This window comes from Salmo salar, chromosome ssa03 (genome assembly GCF_905237065.1).
Source record: "Salmo salar chromosome ssa03, Ssal_v3.1, whole genome shotgun sequence".
Classification (NCBI taxonomy): domain Eukaryota; kingdom Metazoa; phylum Chordata; class Actinopteri; order Salmoniformes; family Salmonidae; genus Salmo; species Salmo salar.
Genome location: NC_059444.1, coordinates 77,432,804 through 77,449,522, shown reverse-complemented (window position 1 = coordinate 77,449,522; position 16,719 = coordinate 77,432,804). Strand labels below are relative to the sequence as shown.

The following is a 16,719-nucleotide window of genomic DNA, read 5'->3' as shown; positions in this document are numbered from 1 at the left end:
CATGCCTTATTGCTTAAAGTTAGACACAGCATTATGACATTGCCACTAGCAGCACACAACAGATATTGAGATGGGTGCGATCCAAGACTTCCCTCTCACACAGTCATACAGAGTATCTGCGCATGTGCATGGGTGCGCTTCACGTTGCTACAACGTGGAGAAGTTTAACATTCTTAGTTGTGGCGGAAATGTACTCGATATTGCTGTTATTAACTTTGTGCATCGCTGAGTCTTAAAATAAATCACGTTTGGAATGCAGTTTCAACCAATCAGCATCCAGTATCAGACCCACACGTTGTATAAAGTACAACAAAGTTATTTATGTATGTAGTACAGCCATAGGTTACTTACTGGCAAGAGTTGGCTATCTGATCTAACAAAGGTCGGTTGAATTGCAGATATAATTTAATTATGTTGGCTTATTGCGAAAGAATATTGTTGCTAATATAAAGTAACCAAACATTTATACCTGTGCTCATTTGATAATCAGGTTGGCAAGGTAGGTGTCAAAATATGTGTTGTTTTAATTTCAATTAAAATTGACGGAGTATAGAATACCGTACACATAATGACTAAAACCAATGGTAATAAAACTGGGCTCTAAATTGTGTTTGGATTGTGCTAGCAGACTTTATGCTGTATAGAAGTTTCGCTATTTTACAGTGTCAAATATAAACATGTATTGCATATACTGAACATATTCTGAGATAGCAATTTCTGGTGCAGTGATATAGAATGAATATAACTGAATTGTAAAGATTGCAATGACAATACTCACTTTTTCAGTTTGATGTTAACACACTCTTTAATTTTGCATATGTTATTCACACTATTTACATTGTATTTAATATTTGAACAGACTTCTGAATCACTGGACAAAGACATGGGGACGGTTGAATCAAGACAAAGCCTTTCACAACCCATTTCAGCTCTAACCAAATCTAAAGGTAAGATGTGTGTATGTGTTCAATGTATATACTGTATGTTAAATTGTGACTATTAAAGGTGCAATCTGCAATTCACACAATAACAAAGCAGACACCCGCTGTTGTCTTGGTAAACAGCTGAGGAATGAGGCATAGAGAAATATAACCACTCTCAAATTCATAGACAGAGCTATGGATGCAAGGACAAAATTATAGTTTTAACCATGGTTTGAGGCTATACAGTGTTTGTTTACAATTGTATTATTATTTTTTAAACAAGGGAGTAAAACAAGCTTATGTTTTTGGTTCTTATGGGGTGCTACAGTTCATGAGGTTCATGAGGCTAAGTTCATAAGGCATTTATAAGTAATATTCATCAAGAATGGGTATGGGTATATGTGTCATTCCACGAATAAAGGGCATTTTTAGGTAGTGTACTTTTATCAAAAATAAATGTTTTATTTTCACACATTTTTTATGTTCTGTCATAAAGAGCACATAATAATTTAATATGGTCAATTTCAGAAAATGTTATATAACATAATCATACTGTTAACAAGTAGGCTATGGTGTAATGGAATGTTCTTCCTTGTCTAGTTGGTTTTGTGGGTTTTGACACTCTTATGTAGGTGTCATAACCAGCCATAAAATAACTACCGTGGTAGGTTTTGACACTCTTAGGTAGGTATCATAACCAGCCATGGAATCAGGGGTGCAACTTTCACTGGGGACGGGGCCCCCACATTCTGAAATTGCATTTTTGGCCCCCCCAGTTTTATCATTGGAATGTGATACAAAACGAGACAACGGTGTGCTTTAGGAACATACGAACGCCTCCGAGTGGTCAGGTAGGCTGTTTGGAGTGTTTCTCCAACTGGATAAAACAAATAAAAATAATTATGTCCCCCCTACTTCTAAAACCAAAGTTGCGCCCCTGCATAAAATAATGCAATATATGTCACAACAGGTCTAAATATATGTGTCATGACAGTGTTATGAAAATCAAATCACATTTTATTGGTCACATGCACATATTTAGTAGATGTTATTGCAGGTGTAGCAAAATGCTTGTATTCCTAGCTCCAACAGTGCAGTAATATCTAATAATAGACAACAATATACATTAAAAAAGTAAAAAGAATTTATATCCAAATATTAGGACAAGCAATGTCGGAGTGGTCATGATAAGTTATGTCAGCTTTTATGACATATTATGACATGGTTATGACCGTGTCATAACTTATGAGACTGGGTGTCAAGTATACTGTTACCGATATATATCATATGATATGATATATATGATATTTCAAGTTGATGAAATTGAAATTATATAAACAACAATGCAGAAAATATAAACACTGTATATGTGACAATTATGTACAGTTGAAGTTGGAAGTTTACATACACTTAGGTTGGAGTCATTAAAACTCGTTTTTCAACTACTTCACAATTTTCTTGTTAACAAACTATAGTTTTGGCAAGTCGGTTAGGACATCTACTTTGTGCATGACACAAGTGATTTTTCCAAAAATTGTTTACAGACAGATTATTTCACTTATAATTCACTGTATCACAATTCCAGTGGGTCAGAAGTTTACATACATTAAGTTGATTGTGCCTTTAAACAGCTTGGAAAATTCCAGAAAATGATGTCATGGCTTTAGAAGCTTCTGATAGGCTAATTGACATAATTTGAGTCAATTGGAGGTGTACCTGTGGATGTATTTCAAGGCCTACCTTCAAACTCAGTGCCTCTTTGCTTGACATCACGGGAAAATCAAAAGAAATCAGCCAAGACCTCAGATAAAAAATTGTAGACCTCCACAAGTCTGGTTCATCCATGGGAGCAATTTCCAAATGCCTGAAGGTACCACGTTAATCTGTACAAACAATAATACGCAAGTATAAACACCATGGGACCACGCAGCCGCCATACCGCTCAGGAAAGAGACGCGTTTTGTCTCCTAGAGATGAACGTACTTTGGTGTGAAAAGTGCAAATCAATCCCAGAACAACAGCAAAGGACCTTGTGAAGATGCTGGAGGAAACAGGTACAAAAGTATCTATATCCACAGTAAAACGAGTCCTATATCGACAAAACCTGAAAGGCCGCTCAGCAAGGAAGACGCCACTGCTCCAAAACCACCATAAAAAAGCCAGACTACGGTTTGCAACTGCACATGGGGATAAAGATTGTACTTTTTGGAGAAATATCCTCTGGTCTGATGAAACAAAAATGGAACTGTTTTGCCATAATGACCATCGTTATGTTTGGAGGAAAAGGGGGGAGCCTTGTAACCCGAAGAACACTATCCCAACCGTGAAGCACAGCATCATGTTGTGTGGGTGCTTTGCTGCAGGAGGGCATGGTGCACTTCACAAAATAGATGGCATCATGAGGGAGGAAAATTATGTGGATATATTGAAGTAACATCACAGGACGAAGATGGTCTGTCCGAGAAGTGGTAAACGGTAGGCATGCTCTCTGCTATCCACTTTATGTTTTAATAATTATTTTTGATATAAGGGAGGGTCACTTTTTTTAAGCATTTAGGGAGGGTTTAAGTAAAATATATTTTGCTGAAGGGAGGGCAATCCATTTTCATATCGGAGAGGTGTGATTTTCTCCATGACGTTCACTCCCTTGAATCCGCCTGCTCGAGACAAATTCAGCGATTGCTTTGCCATGTCTGTGTCATGAGTCAAACTGAGGAAATGTTTTTCCAAGGACCGCCCCTTTGACGTGATGTCCAAGGGAAGTGAAATAAACCAATTTAATGACGCACCTGACCACCAGAGGGAGGCAATTCCATTAAAATAAAATACAATATAATTGTATTTGTCACATGCTTCGTAGACAACAGGTGTAGGTCAACAGTGAAATGCTTACGGGTCCTTTTCCAACAATGCAGAAAAGGTAAGATAAAATCAAATACACAATATAAATAGCGACATGAGGAATAAATTCACAGTGAATAATGAAAACAAATAAAGACTAAAAAATACATTGCAAAATATAGGGAGTTGAAAATAACATGGCTATATACAGGGAGTACCAATACCGAGTCGATGTGGTAGCTATGTACTCTACATATAGGTAGAGGTAAAGTGACTAGGCAACAGGATAGATAATAGACAGTAACAGCAGCATATGTGGTGAGTGTAAAAGTGTGTGTGAGTGTGTGTCGCGTCAGTATGCATGCGTGTGCACATTGTGTGTGTGTGTGTGTTTGTGTGTTTTGGGGTTTCAGTGTAAGTATGTGTGAGTTTGTGGGTAGAGTCCAGTGTCTGTGCATAGAGTCAGTGCAAGAGGCGTCTGAGTGGGGCTCCTGAGTAGGGCTTCCGAATGGCGCAGTGGTCTAAGGCACTGAATCACAGTGCTAGAGGCATCACTACAGATCCTGGTTTGATCCCGGGCTGTATGACAACCGACCGTGATCGGGAGTCCCATAGAGCGGGGGCCCAGTGTCGTCGGGGTAGGCCGTCATTGTAAATAAGAATTTGTTCTTAACTGACTTGCCTAGTTAAATTAAGGTTAAATAAAAAAAGAGTTAAGTGCAAAAAATATTCAATGCAGGTAGTCTGGGAAGCCATTTGATTAGAAATCTAGCAGTCTTGTAAAGACGTTTATTCGACAGAGAACCTTTACATGGTCCTAGGAAGGGCTGGATTTTTATATTCTGACCAGTGGAGGCTGCTGAGGGGAGGACGGCTCATAATAATGGCCAGAATGGATTGAATGGAATCAAACACATAGTTGTCATGTGTTTGATACCATTCGTTCACGCCATTTCAGCCATTACACGCTATTCCAGTCATTATTATGAGCCTCCACTGATTCTGATTTATAAAACGGTGGGAAATCAATAAAATAAGTGATGTAAACATATTAATATATTTTTTCAGTAATTCTTGTGCCCAATTTCTGTTGCATCTTTTTCATTATACTATATGTTCTCAATGTATTTAGCAGCTTATAAAGAACCATGGAGGAAAACACCTTGGGGGTAAGTTTTTAATAATCAAACTCTTTTTGATGTAGTGGCAAATTAAGGACATGGTGGATTTCCGCTTTCGTACTGTGATAGCCAAGTCTTGCCCGTAATCTATCTGATCTGATCTGACAATGGTCGGTGGAATTGCAGATATTATTTAATGAGTGTTTTGCTTATCTCGGAAGCCTACAGTCTGTCACAAAGGACTATCCTGATGACAATATAATTTAACTAAACAGGTATACTGTTTTTCGTGTCAAAATGTTTTATTTTTTATTTTTGAAAAATTCTAATTGACAGAGTATAGAATAACTTACACATTATAGGATAGTCTAGGATGAACTTTAATGTTACCAAGGGGGAAATTATATTAGACACACAGTACTGCTGTATCCTGACACATTCTGTTAGTGGCGTACTAACACAGCTCAGCTTTATTGGTGTGTAGGTATTTGATAGACATGAAAATTACTAATGATACCAATGGTAATAAAACTGGGCTCTAAATTGTGGATTGGGCTAGCAGACTTGATGCTGTATAGATGTTCTGCTATTTTCAATGCAATATCCCCGAACCAAAGACATTTGCATCAAATATAATGCATGCATAAAGCATTGCATATACTCTGTTATGTATCTTGATATAGCCATTTCTGGTGCTAGTCAATTATTCTATCAATTTATTGTAATTTTGCAACATTACCTTGCAATCAGGACACTGAACTTGCTTTTCACCAACAGTGGGAGAGAAGAGTTGTTGACAGGACTGAAGGCATATGTTCCACGTAACGCTGACATTGAACATGTTAGAATTCTGCTCGATGGACCAGTTGGAGCTGGCAAATCTAGCTTCATCAACTCTATCAATAACATCTTTCAGAATAAAACTACGTCGAAAGCTCTGGCTGATTCTGCTATGGCTGATCAAAGCTTCACCATAACAGTGAGTTATTTTGCACACATTATATACATTCAGCGTAGCAACCAGAGATACAATAAATAATAGCAACCAGGGTTAGGGTAAATTAATTTACATAAATTCAGGGAATAACTAATTCTGCATCACAATTCAAGTGGATAACAGCACAATCAAGTGAGTTGACTGTGGAAAATAAAACGTAGACCGTAGTTTACGAACATTAGTGTAATATGAGTTGGATTGCCGTTTTATGTAAACCGTTGGAAAATAACCAGCTAAACAATTTAAAAACAACAATGAAACATCAACACAGGTAAGTTGAAAACAGCTCAAAGTACAAAAAATCATCCCTTTGGAATATGGAAATAACAATACAATTGTTCTATTTATTTTAAAGGCAAATTACAATATTGACTGATGATTTCAATGGAAAAAATGAATCCACTGTCATTTCAGTACAAAACCCACAAAATTGAAAATCGACAAACTGGACTATATTACCCATTTGTCTTCAACGATGTCATGGGCTTTGAGAAAGCGAGTGGAAAAGGAGTGCATGGAGATGACCTCAGCAAAGCACTGACGGGACATGTGAAAGAGAATCACAAGGTATCTCGAGTCCAACACCTCGGACAAGCTCACATTTGACGTGAATGCCATTGAGGGCATTGCAAGAATGGAGAGTTGTCATCCAAAAAACTATTCGTTGAAATGTCTAAATCATTCAAAAGTGCACCAGGGGTACTTGCTACTGTGATTCCTGAAATGCAGAGCCTGTTGGAGTATTTTTGGAATCATAAATAACACTTGTTACATCAAATCATGGTTTGCTAGCTCAGCTGGTTAGCTAGCTCAGTCTCATTGACCACCTAATGTAGCTAGCCAGTTAATATAAAATGTTCTTACTAAATGTATGATAGCTAGCTAATTCTCATCTGCTGTGTATATCAGGATACAATTTGAGCGCACTAGTTAGCTCCAAATGGGGTTAGTAACTTTGGCTGCATGCTGAAAGTACATTCAGTGCCATCCGGTGGCTAGTCACACTAAGACGTACATTTTCCTGTGTTACTGTGAAGCAATTGTAATGACAGTCTACCATAACATACCAGAGTCTCCTGATTAGCAAGGGGTAGTCTGTGTTTAATTTCATTGTGTATTAAAAACACAGTTTGAGATCATTGTGAGGGGATTTCGCCAGTGGTTAGAAGGGGGAATTGGGCTTCCCAGGAAAATGTTGTCCTAGGTTACAGCAGTAAATCGGAGTTTAGCGAAGAGTCAATTATGCTATTGTTCAAATGCTGGAAGTTGATTTGAACTCTCTATGTATTGTTGTTCTTTGTCTATGTCTAGTTCAATCCGATAAGTCCATTGACAGAGGGTGATAGGGGCTACAATGATAATCCCAGTTCTAGTGACAGAGCCCACTGCCTGGTCAGTCTGATGCCTGCAGATAAGATTTCTCTAATCGATGATGATGTCGTCAAGAAGATGAGGACCATCAGATTAGTTGCTAGAGACTTGGGTAAGTGGAGACAGACACAATTACTGCTATTCTGAAAGATGTGTTGCTTTAAATGCAAAGTGCTTGAAAATCCTTCACATAAATTGTATTTTGACTTTTTTTGGTTTAAAATAGCCCACTTATTTGTAAGTGTTACTTTTTATGTACGTGACATTACGCTCAATGTATTTTTGTTCATATTTCTTCTTTGTTATACTGAATAAAGGGGGGTGCTGAGAATTTTTTCTCCTTGTGCTGCTGACTACTGTTTTGGTCCGCTCATACAGGATTAATAAATGCCCAGTGCACTACTTTTGTAAAAAAAATAACCAAAAAATATTGTGATTTATTAGGGAGTGCTGCAGCACCCTCAGCAGCCTTACTTCCCATGGCTATGGTCATAAGTAACATTTATACAAATTATTTTTCATAATTTAGTGACTATCTTGCAGGAGGATGTTTTCAAAGAATTCCATACACTCTCTAAACTTCATAATACCTGCCCCAATGTTATCTACTTTATGTGTACTTAACATATACTCAAATCTATACCGTTCTACTTATACCCAATGCCTTGATATACAGGATTGGATGGAGTATATTTCTTTAAATGTCACAACTATTTCATTATGTCAACTCCTGTATGGTAAAATGTACTTTTTGCTGGCTGGCTTTTGAAAATGGTAATTGTTCAAGTAAGGTTCACTTCTGTTACTATGGTTCACTTCTGTTACTATGGTTAACTTCTGTTACTATGGTTAACTTCTGTTACTATGGTTCACTTCTGTTACCATGGTTCACTTCTGTTACCATGGTTCACTTCTGTTACCATGGTTCACTTCTGTTACTATGGTTCACTTCTGTTACTATGGTTCACTTCTGTTACTATGGTTAACTTCTGTAACTAGGGTTTGCATCTGTTACTATGGTTTGCTTCTGTTACTATGTTTACTTCTGTTATTTGTGTTGGAACTTTTAAATTACCTATACTCCAAGTAAACTTTTTGAGAGTGTAGTATTAGCATTATAAAAGTGCAATGTGTGGATGAGTATACAGTAAATATGTACAAAACATACTTTTATAGAAACAATTGTTATATTTTAATTCATTATATAAACTCAGCAAAAAAAGAAACGTCCTCTCACTGTCAACTGCGTTTATTTTCAGCAAACTTAACGTGTAAATACAGTGCGGCAAAAAAGTATTTAGTCAGCCACCAATTGTGCAAGTTCTCCCACTTAAAAAGATGAGAGGCCTGTAATTTTCATCATAGGTACACTTCAACTATGACAGATAAAATGAGAAAAACAAATCCAGAAAATCACATTGTAGGACTTTTAATGAATTTATTTGCAAATTATGGTGGAAAATAAGTATTTGGTCAATAACAAAAGTTTATCTCAATACTTTGTTATATACCCTTTGTTGACAATGACACAGGTCAAACGTTTTCTGTAAGTCTTCACAAGGTTTTCACACACTGTTGCTGGTATTTTGGCCAATTCCTCCATGCAGATCTCCTCTAGAGCAGTGATGTTTTGGGGCTGTCGCTGGGCAACACGGACTTTCAACTCCCTCCAAAGATTTTCTATGGGGTTGAGATCTGGAGACTGGCTAGGCCACTCCAGGACCTTGAAATGCTTCTTACGAAGCCACTCCTTCGTTGCCCGGGTGGTGTGTTTGGGATCATTGTCATGCTGAAAGACCCAGCCACGTTTCATCTTCAATGCCCTTGCTGATGGAAGGAGGTTTACACTCAAAATCTCACGATACATGGCCCCATTCATTCTTTCCTTTACACGGATCAGTTGTCCTGGTCCCTTTGCAGAAAAACAGCCCCAAAGCATGATGTTTCCACCCCCATGCTTCACAGTAGGTATGGTGTTCTTTGGATGCAACTCAGCATTCTTTGCCCTCCAAACACGACGAGTTGAGTTTTTACCAAAAAGTTATATTTTGGTTTCATCTGACCATATGACATTCTCCCAATCCTCTTCTGGATCATCCAAATGCTCTCTAGCAAACTTCAGACGGGCCTGGACATGTACTGGCTTAAGCAGGGGGACACGTCTGGCACTGCAGGATTTGAGTCCCTGGCGGCGTAGTGTGTTACTGATGGTAGGCTTTGTTACTTTGGTCCCAGCTCTCTGCAAGTCATTCACTATGTCCCCCCGTGTGGTTCTGGGATTTTTGCTCACCATTCTTGTGATCATTTTGACCCCACGGGGTGAGATCTTGCGTGGAGCCCCAGATCGAGGGAGATTATCAGTGGTCTTGTATGTCTTCCATTTTGTAATAATTGCTCCCACAGTTGATTTCTTCAAACCAAGCTGCTTACCTATTGCAGATTCAGTCTTCCCAGACTGGTGCAGGTCTACAATTTTGTTTCTGGTGTCCTTTGACAGCTCTTTGGTCTTGGCCATAGTGGAGTTTGGAGTGTGACTGTTTGAGGTTGTGGACAGGTGTCTTTTATACTGATAACAAGTTCAAACAGGTGCCATTAATACAGGTAACGAGTGGAGGACAGAGGAGCCTCTTAAAGAAGAAGTTACAGGTCTGTGAGAGCCAGAAATCTTGCTTGTTTGTAGGTGACCAAATACTTATTTTCCATCATAATTTGCAAATAAATTCATAAAAAATCCTACAATGTGATTTTCTGGATTTTTTTTCTCATTTTGTCTGTCATAGTTGACGTGTACCTATGATGAAAATTACAGGCCTCTCTCATCTTTTTAAGTGGGAGAACTTGCAAAATTGGTGGCTGACTAAATACTTTTTTGCCCCACTGTATTTGTATGAACATAACAAGATTCAACAACTGAGACATAAACTGAACAAGTTCCACAGACATGGGACTAACAGAAATGAAATAATGTGTCCCTGAACAAAGTGGGGGTCAAAATCAAAAGTAACAGTCAGCATCTAGTGTGGCCACCAGCTGCATTAAGTACTGCAGTGCATCTCCTCCTCATGGACTGCACCAGATTTGCCAGTTCTTGCTGTGAGCTGTTACCCCACTTTTCCACCAAGGCACCTGCAAGTTCCCAGACATTTCTGGGGGGGAATGGCCCTAGCCCTCACCCTCCGATCCAACAGGTCCCAGACGTGCTCAATGGGATTGAGATCTGTGCTCTTCGCTGGCCATGGCAGAACACTGACATTCCTGTCTTGCAGGAAATCACACACAGAACGAGCAGTATGGCTGGTGGCATTGTCATGATGGAGGGTCATGTCAGGATGAGCCTGCAGGAAGGGTACCACATGAGGGAAGAGGATGTCTTCCCTGTAATGCATAGCGTTGAGATTGCCTGCAATGACAACAAGCTCAGTCCGATGCTGCTGTGACACACCACCCCAGACCATGACGAACCCTCCACCTCCAAATCGATCCCGCTCCAGAGTACAGGCCTCGGTGTGACGCTCGTTCCTTCGACGATAAACGCAAATCCGACCATCACCCCTGGTGAGATAAAACCGTGACTCGTCAGTGAAGAGCACTTTTTGCCAGTCCTGTCTGGTCCAGCCCACTGTGGGTTTGTGCCCATAGGCGATGTTGTTGCCGGTGATGTCTGGTGAGGAACTGCCTTACAACAGGCCTACAAGCCCTCAGTCCAGCCTCTCTCAGCCTATTGAGGACAGTCAGAACTGATGGGGGATTGTGCGTTCCTGGTGTAACTCGGGCACCTGTCCCGGTGTGATGTTCGGATGTACCGATCCTGTGCAGGTGTTTTTTCACGTGGTCTGCCACTGCGAGGATGAACGGCTGTCTGTCCTGTCTCCCTGTAGAGCTGTATTAGGCGTCTCACAGTACGGACATTGCAATTTATTGCCCTGGCCAAATCTGCAGTCCTCATGCCTTCTTGCAGCATGCCAATGGCACGTTCACGCAGATGAGCAGGGACCCTGGGCATCTGTCTTTTGGTGTTTTTCAGAGTCAGTAGAAAGGCCTCTTTAGTGTCCTAGATTTTCATACCTGTGGCCTTAATTGCCTATCGTCTGTAAGCTGCTAGTGTCTTAACGACCGTTCCACAGGTGCATGTTCATTAATTGTTTAATTAAGGTTCATTGAACAAGCATGGGAAACTGTGTTTAAACTCTTTGCAATGAAGATCTGTGAAGTTATTTGGATTTTTATGAATTAGCTTTGAAAGACAGGGTCGTGAAAAAGGGACGTTCCTTGTTTTGCTGAGTTTAAATATATAAACATTCATACATATACACATACACTACTGGTCAAAAGTTTTAGAACACCTACTCAGATGTTTCTTTATTTTTGCTATTTTTTACATTATAATAGTGAAGACATCAAAACTATTAAATAACACACAGGGAATCATGTAGTAACCAAAAAAACAAATCTAAATATATTTAGTATTTGAGATACTTCAAATAGCCTTCCTTTGCCTTGATAACAGGTTTGCACACTCTTGGCATTCTCTCAACCAGCTTCACCTGGAATGTTTTCCAACAGTCTTGAAGGAGTTCCCACATATGCTGAGCACTTGTTGGCTGCTTTTCCTGCTTTTCCTCCACTCTGCGGTCCGACTCATCCCAAACCATCTCAATTTGGTTGAGGTCAGGGGATTGTGGAGGCACTCCATCTCTCTCCTTCTTGGTAAAATAGTCCTTACACAGCCTGGAGGTGTGTTGGGTCATTGTCCTGTTGAAAAACAAATGATAGTCCCACTAAGTGCAAACCAGATGGGATGGCGAATCACTGCAGAATGCTGTGGTAGCCATTCTGGTTAAGTGTGCCTTGATTTTTAAATAAATCACAGACAGTGTCACCAGAAAAGCACCTCCACACCATACCACCTCCTCCTCCATGCTTTACGGTGGGAAATACACATGCGGAGATCATCCATTCACCCACACTGCGTCTCACAAAGACACGGCGGTTGGAACCAAAAATCTCCAATTTGGACTCCAGACCAAAGGACAGATTTCTACCAGTCTAATGTCGTGCTCGTGTTTCTTGGCCCAAGCAAGTCTCTTCTTCTTATTGGTGTCCTTTAGTAGTGGTTTCTTTGCAGCAATTCGACCATGAAGGCCTGATTCACGCAGTCTCTTCTGAACAGTTGATGTTGAGATGTGTCTGTTACATGAACTCTGTGAAGCATTTATTTGGGCTGCAATTTCTGAGGCTGGTAACTCTAATGTACTTATCCTCTGGAGCAGAGGTAACTCTGGGTCTTCCATTCCTGTGGTGGACCTCATGAGAGCCAGTTTAATCATAGCGCTTGATGGTTTTTGCGACTGCACTTGAAGAAACTTACAAAGTTCTTGAAATTTTCCGTATTGACTGACCTTCATGTCTTAAAGTAATGATGGACTGTCGTTTCTCTTTGCTTATTGGAGTTGTTCTTGCCATAATATGGACTTGGTCTTTTACCAAATAGGGCTATCTTCTGTATACCCCCCGACCTTGTCACAACACAACTGATTGGCTCAAACGCATTAAGAAGGAAAGAAATTCAACAAATTAACTTAAGGTGGCACACCTGTTCATTGAAATGCATTCCAGGTGACTACCTCATGAAGCTGGTTGAGAGAATGCTAAGAGTGTGCAAAGCTGTCATCAAGGCAAAGGATGGCTATTTGAAGAATCTCACATGTAAAATATATTTTGATTTGTTTAACACTTTTTTTGGTGACTAGATGTTTCCATGTGTGTTATTTCAGTGTTGATGTCTTCACTATTACTCTACAATGTAGAAAAAAGTAAAAATAAAGACAAACCCGTGAATGAGTAGTATATATATACTGCTCAAAAAAATAAAGGGAACACTAAAATAACACATCCTAGATCTGAATGAATGAAATAATCTTATTAAATACTTTTTTCTTTACATATTTGAATGTGCTGACAACAAAATCACAAAAATAATCAATGGAAATCCAATTTATCAACCCATGGAGGTCTGGATTTGGAGTCACACTCAAAATTAAAGTGGAAAACCACACTACAGGCTGATCCAACTTTGATGTAATGTCCTTAAAACAAGTCAAAATGAGGCGCAGTAGTGTGTGTGGCCTCCACGTGCCTGTATGACCGCCCTACAACGCCTGGGCATGCTCCTGATGAGGTGGCGGATGGTCTCCTGAGGGATCTCCTCCCAGACCTGGACTAAAGCATCCACCAACTCCTGGACAGTCTGTGGTGCCACCTGGCGTTGGTGGATGGAGCGAGACATGATGTCCCAGATGTGCTCAATTGGATTCAGGTCTGGGGAACGGGCGGTCCATAGCATCAATGCCTTCCTCTTGCAGGAACTGCTGACACACTCCAGCCACATGAGGTCTAGCATTGTCTTGCATTAGGAGGAACCCAGGGCCAACCGCACCAGCATATGGTCTCACAAGGGGTCTGAGGATCTCATCTCGGTACCTAATGGCAGTCAGGCTACCTCTGGCGAGCACATGGAGGGCTGTGCGGCCCCCCAAAGAAATGCCACCCCACACCATGACTGACCCACCGCCAAACCGGTCATGCTGGAGGATGTTGCAGGCAGCAGAACGTTCTCCACGGCGTCTCCAGACTCTGTCACATCTGTCATGTGCTCAGTGTGAACCTGCTTTCATCTGTGAAGAGCACAGGGCGCCAGTGGCGAATTTGCCAATCTTGGTGTTCTCTGGCAAATGCCAAACGTCCTGCACGGTGTTGGGCTGTAAGCACAACCCCCACCTCTGGACGTCGGTCCCTCATACCACCCTCATGGAGTCTGTTTCTGACCGTTTGAGCAGACACATGCACTTTGTGGCCTGCTGGAGGTCATTTTGCAGGGCTCTGGCAGTGCTCCTCCTGCTCCTCCTTGCACAAAGGTGGAGGTAGCGGTCCTGCTGCTGGGTTGTTGCCCTCCTACGGCCTCCTCCACGTCTCCTGATGTACTGGCCTGTCTCCTGGTAGCGCCTCCATGCTCTGGACACTACGCTGACAGACACAGCAAACCTTCTTGCCACAGCTCGCATTGATGTGCCATCCTGGATGAGCTGCACTACCTGAGCCACTTGTGTGGGTTGTAGACTCCGTCTCATGCTACCACTAGAGTGAAAGCACCGCCAGCATTCAAAAGTGACCAAAACATCAGCCAGGAAGCATAGGAACTGAGAAGTGGTCTGTGGTCCCCACCTGCAGAACCACTCCTTTATTGGGGGTGTCTTGCTAATTGCCTATCATTTCCACCTGTTGTCTATTCCATTTGCACAACAGCATGTGAAATTTATTGTCAATCAGTGTTGCTTCCTAAGTGGACAGTTTGATTTCACAGAAGTGTGATTGACTTGGAGTTACATTGTGTTGTTTAAGTGTTCCCTTTATTTTTTTGAGCAGTGTATATATGTATACACATACACATACACATACACACACACACACACACACACACACACACACACACTTTTTTAGAATATACCTTCATTTATGATTCCCCGCAAACCCCACCATCACTCCCCCAATTGGAGTATACTCATGAACAATAACACTTAGACTTCTACTTCCAGGTTATTCGTACTATACACATTTTACAGACACAATCTATTTTACAATAGTTTTATTTAGTTTGTTTTTAATCCTGGCCTTCCTCTATTTCTGATGTCCATCCAGTTCGATTTCTGTTTGCCATATATTTGTAAGTGTGCTATTTCAAAAGTTCTGAACCTATTTACATTTTATAGAAACAATTGATATACTTCCTAAATTCACAAATAATACATGTTATTTTTTTTTGCTTTTAGTTATAACTGACCATATAATGTATATTGTAAAGGTGTAGTTAATCTCGTTCCCAGCCACTTCTGCTTTTGTGTGATAGCCTGGGAACGAGAATAGGGTGTAGTTACCATTTTATGCACAAAATCACTGGAGACTCTTTTTCAGGAATCCCCCAAGTGGTCATCCTCACCAGGGTGGATCTGGCTTGTCCGTTGGTGAAAAAAAACTTGAAAGAAGTGTATCAAAGCAAGTATATCAAGAATATGGTGAGACTCTCAAATTTAAGGTATATAGGGTCATATACTGTATAGTGGCGCAGTGGTCTAAGGCACTGCATCGCAGTGCCAGAGGCGTCACTACAGTCCCTGGTTCGGATCCAGGCTGTATCACATCCGGCCGTGATAGGGAGTCTCATAGGGTGGCGCATAATTGGCCCAGCGTCGTCCGGGTTTGGCCGGGGTAGGCCATCATTGTAAATAAGAATTTGTTCTTATTTAAAAATGTAAAATAAATAACACTTCCCATAATGGATTCAAACTACACATTGAACTGGAATTTAGATTTTTCAAATTGATGGAGTATAGATCCCAGATAAAATGTGTTTATATCACTAACCAAATATTTTTGGAGGGCACTGTGTATTTGTGTGTATATAAAGCTTATTTTATGTTTTTGTTGAAGATGAAGACATGCAGTATAAGGCTCGGCGTCCCAGTGAACTGCATCCTTCCTGTGAAGAACTACCATGAGGAAATCGACTTGGACAAAGACATGGATGTGCTGCTATTGAGAGCACTGAAGCAGATAATTGACTTTGGAGACGATTTCCTGAAGGAGATGGCTGTGCCTGTGTTAACTATAACATCTGTGTGCACCATGTCAGTTACAGTATAACATGTAATGTGATGCTAGCCATGCTCTATATTTGTCAAAGCGTTTGTAATGTGTTATGTCATTATTTGTCTTTGCAGTTTACCAAACACCCTTGTTCAGGGAAATTACCTTCTCAGTTTTTCCCCAACAAAAATTTGCTAAAATAAATATGCATTCAATAAAGATGAGATCAAAACTTCCGCTAGTTAATCTTTAACACTATGGAAGTATACCTCTCCAAAGTGTCTCTCCAAAGAATTAGAAGGAATTCAGAGATGATGCTGCCGCATCATTGGCACTCCCTACAACTCACATCCCAGGAGAGCAAGCGGGGCAAAGCCACAGTCAAAACTTATCAAAGCGCTCCTTCACAACCACACAAATCCTCTGTACAAGTTTCTAATCCCTGCATAGAGACAGTATGATCTGAGGATAGTCCACTGTGACAAGCCTTACTATCAGACACCAGAGGTGTGCCCCTTTCTGTCCAATGAAGTAATTGTGTACAATCCATTACAGGGCATCATAAAAAAAGGTCACATACAAAAGATAACACAAGTCATAACACTAAATCAATACATAGGCATTATTGCTCATGAGTATGAGGAGGTCTGTCCCTTCCTGTCCAAGGAAGTCATTGTGGACAGTCCATAATAAGGGGTCCCTTTTGTTTCAAGAGCACTTCCAGAGGAAAAAGTTATGTAGAGTATCTAAAACCTTAAAACTCAACCCTGGACCTCGAAGCCAGTTCCACTACATTTTTTCATTGTTCCCCTCTAATCAGGGACTG

General features: G+C 40.5%; 1 protein-coding gene across 5 annotated transcripts; it reads left to right on the top strand.

Annotated features, from left to right (window-relative positions):
* The first annotated feature begins 206 nt into the window (after positions 1 to 206).
* On the top strand, positions 207 to 16,129 carry LOC106601736 (interferon-induced protein 44). Of its 5 annotated transcripts, XM_045715492.1 has the most exons (9): positions 222 to 382; positions 491 to 499; positions 860 to 947; positions 4,897 to 4,933; positions 5,663 to 5,864; positions 6,297 to 6,449; positions 7,194 to 7,365; positions 15,222 to 15,322; positions 15,738 to 16,129. In XM_045715492.1, the coding sequence occupies exons 3-9, from the start codon at positions 884 to 886 to the stop codon at positions 15,948 to 15,950; spliced, it is 942 nt and encodes a 313-aa protein (XP_045571448.1). In that variant the 5' UTR covers positions 222 to 382; positions 491 to 499; positions 860 to 883; the 3' UTR covers positions 15,951 to 16,129. The 5 variants fall into 5 exon arrangements, with proteins under 5 accessions (XP_014049565.2, XP_045571448.1, XP_045571449.1 ...); XM_014194090.2 differs by lacking the exon at positions 491 to 499 and having other exon boundaries at positions 207 to 382; XM_045715493.1 differs by having other exon boundaries at positions 355 to 499; positions 4,900 to 4,933.
* The last annotated feature ends 590 nt before the right edge of the window (positions 16,130 to 16,719 follow it).

Bases quoted from the DNA above. Each gene is read 5' to 3' on its own strand.
- LOC106601736 (XM_014194090.2), top strand. From the start codon at position 884: ATGGGGACGGTTGAATCAAGACAAAGCCTTTCACAACCCATTTCAGCT. The intron at 5,865-6,296 runs GTGAGTTATTTT...CTGTCATTTCAG, and splicing joins ATCAAAGCTTCACCATAACA to TACAAAACCCACAAAATTGA. The intron at 7,366-15,221 runs GTAAGTGGAGAC...ACTCTTTTTCAG, and splicing joins ATTAGTTGCTAGAGACTTGG to GAATCCCCCAAGTGGTCATC.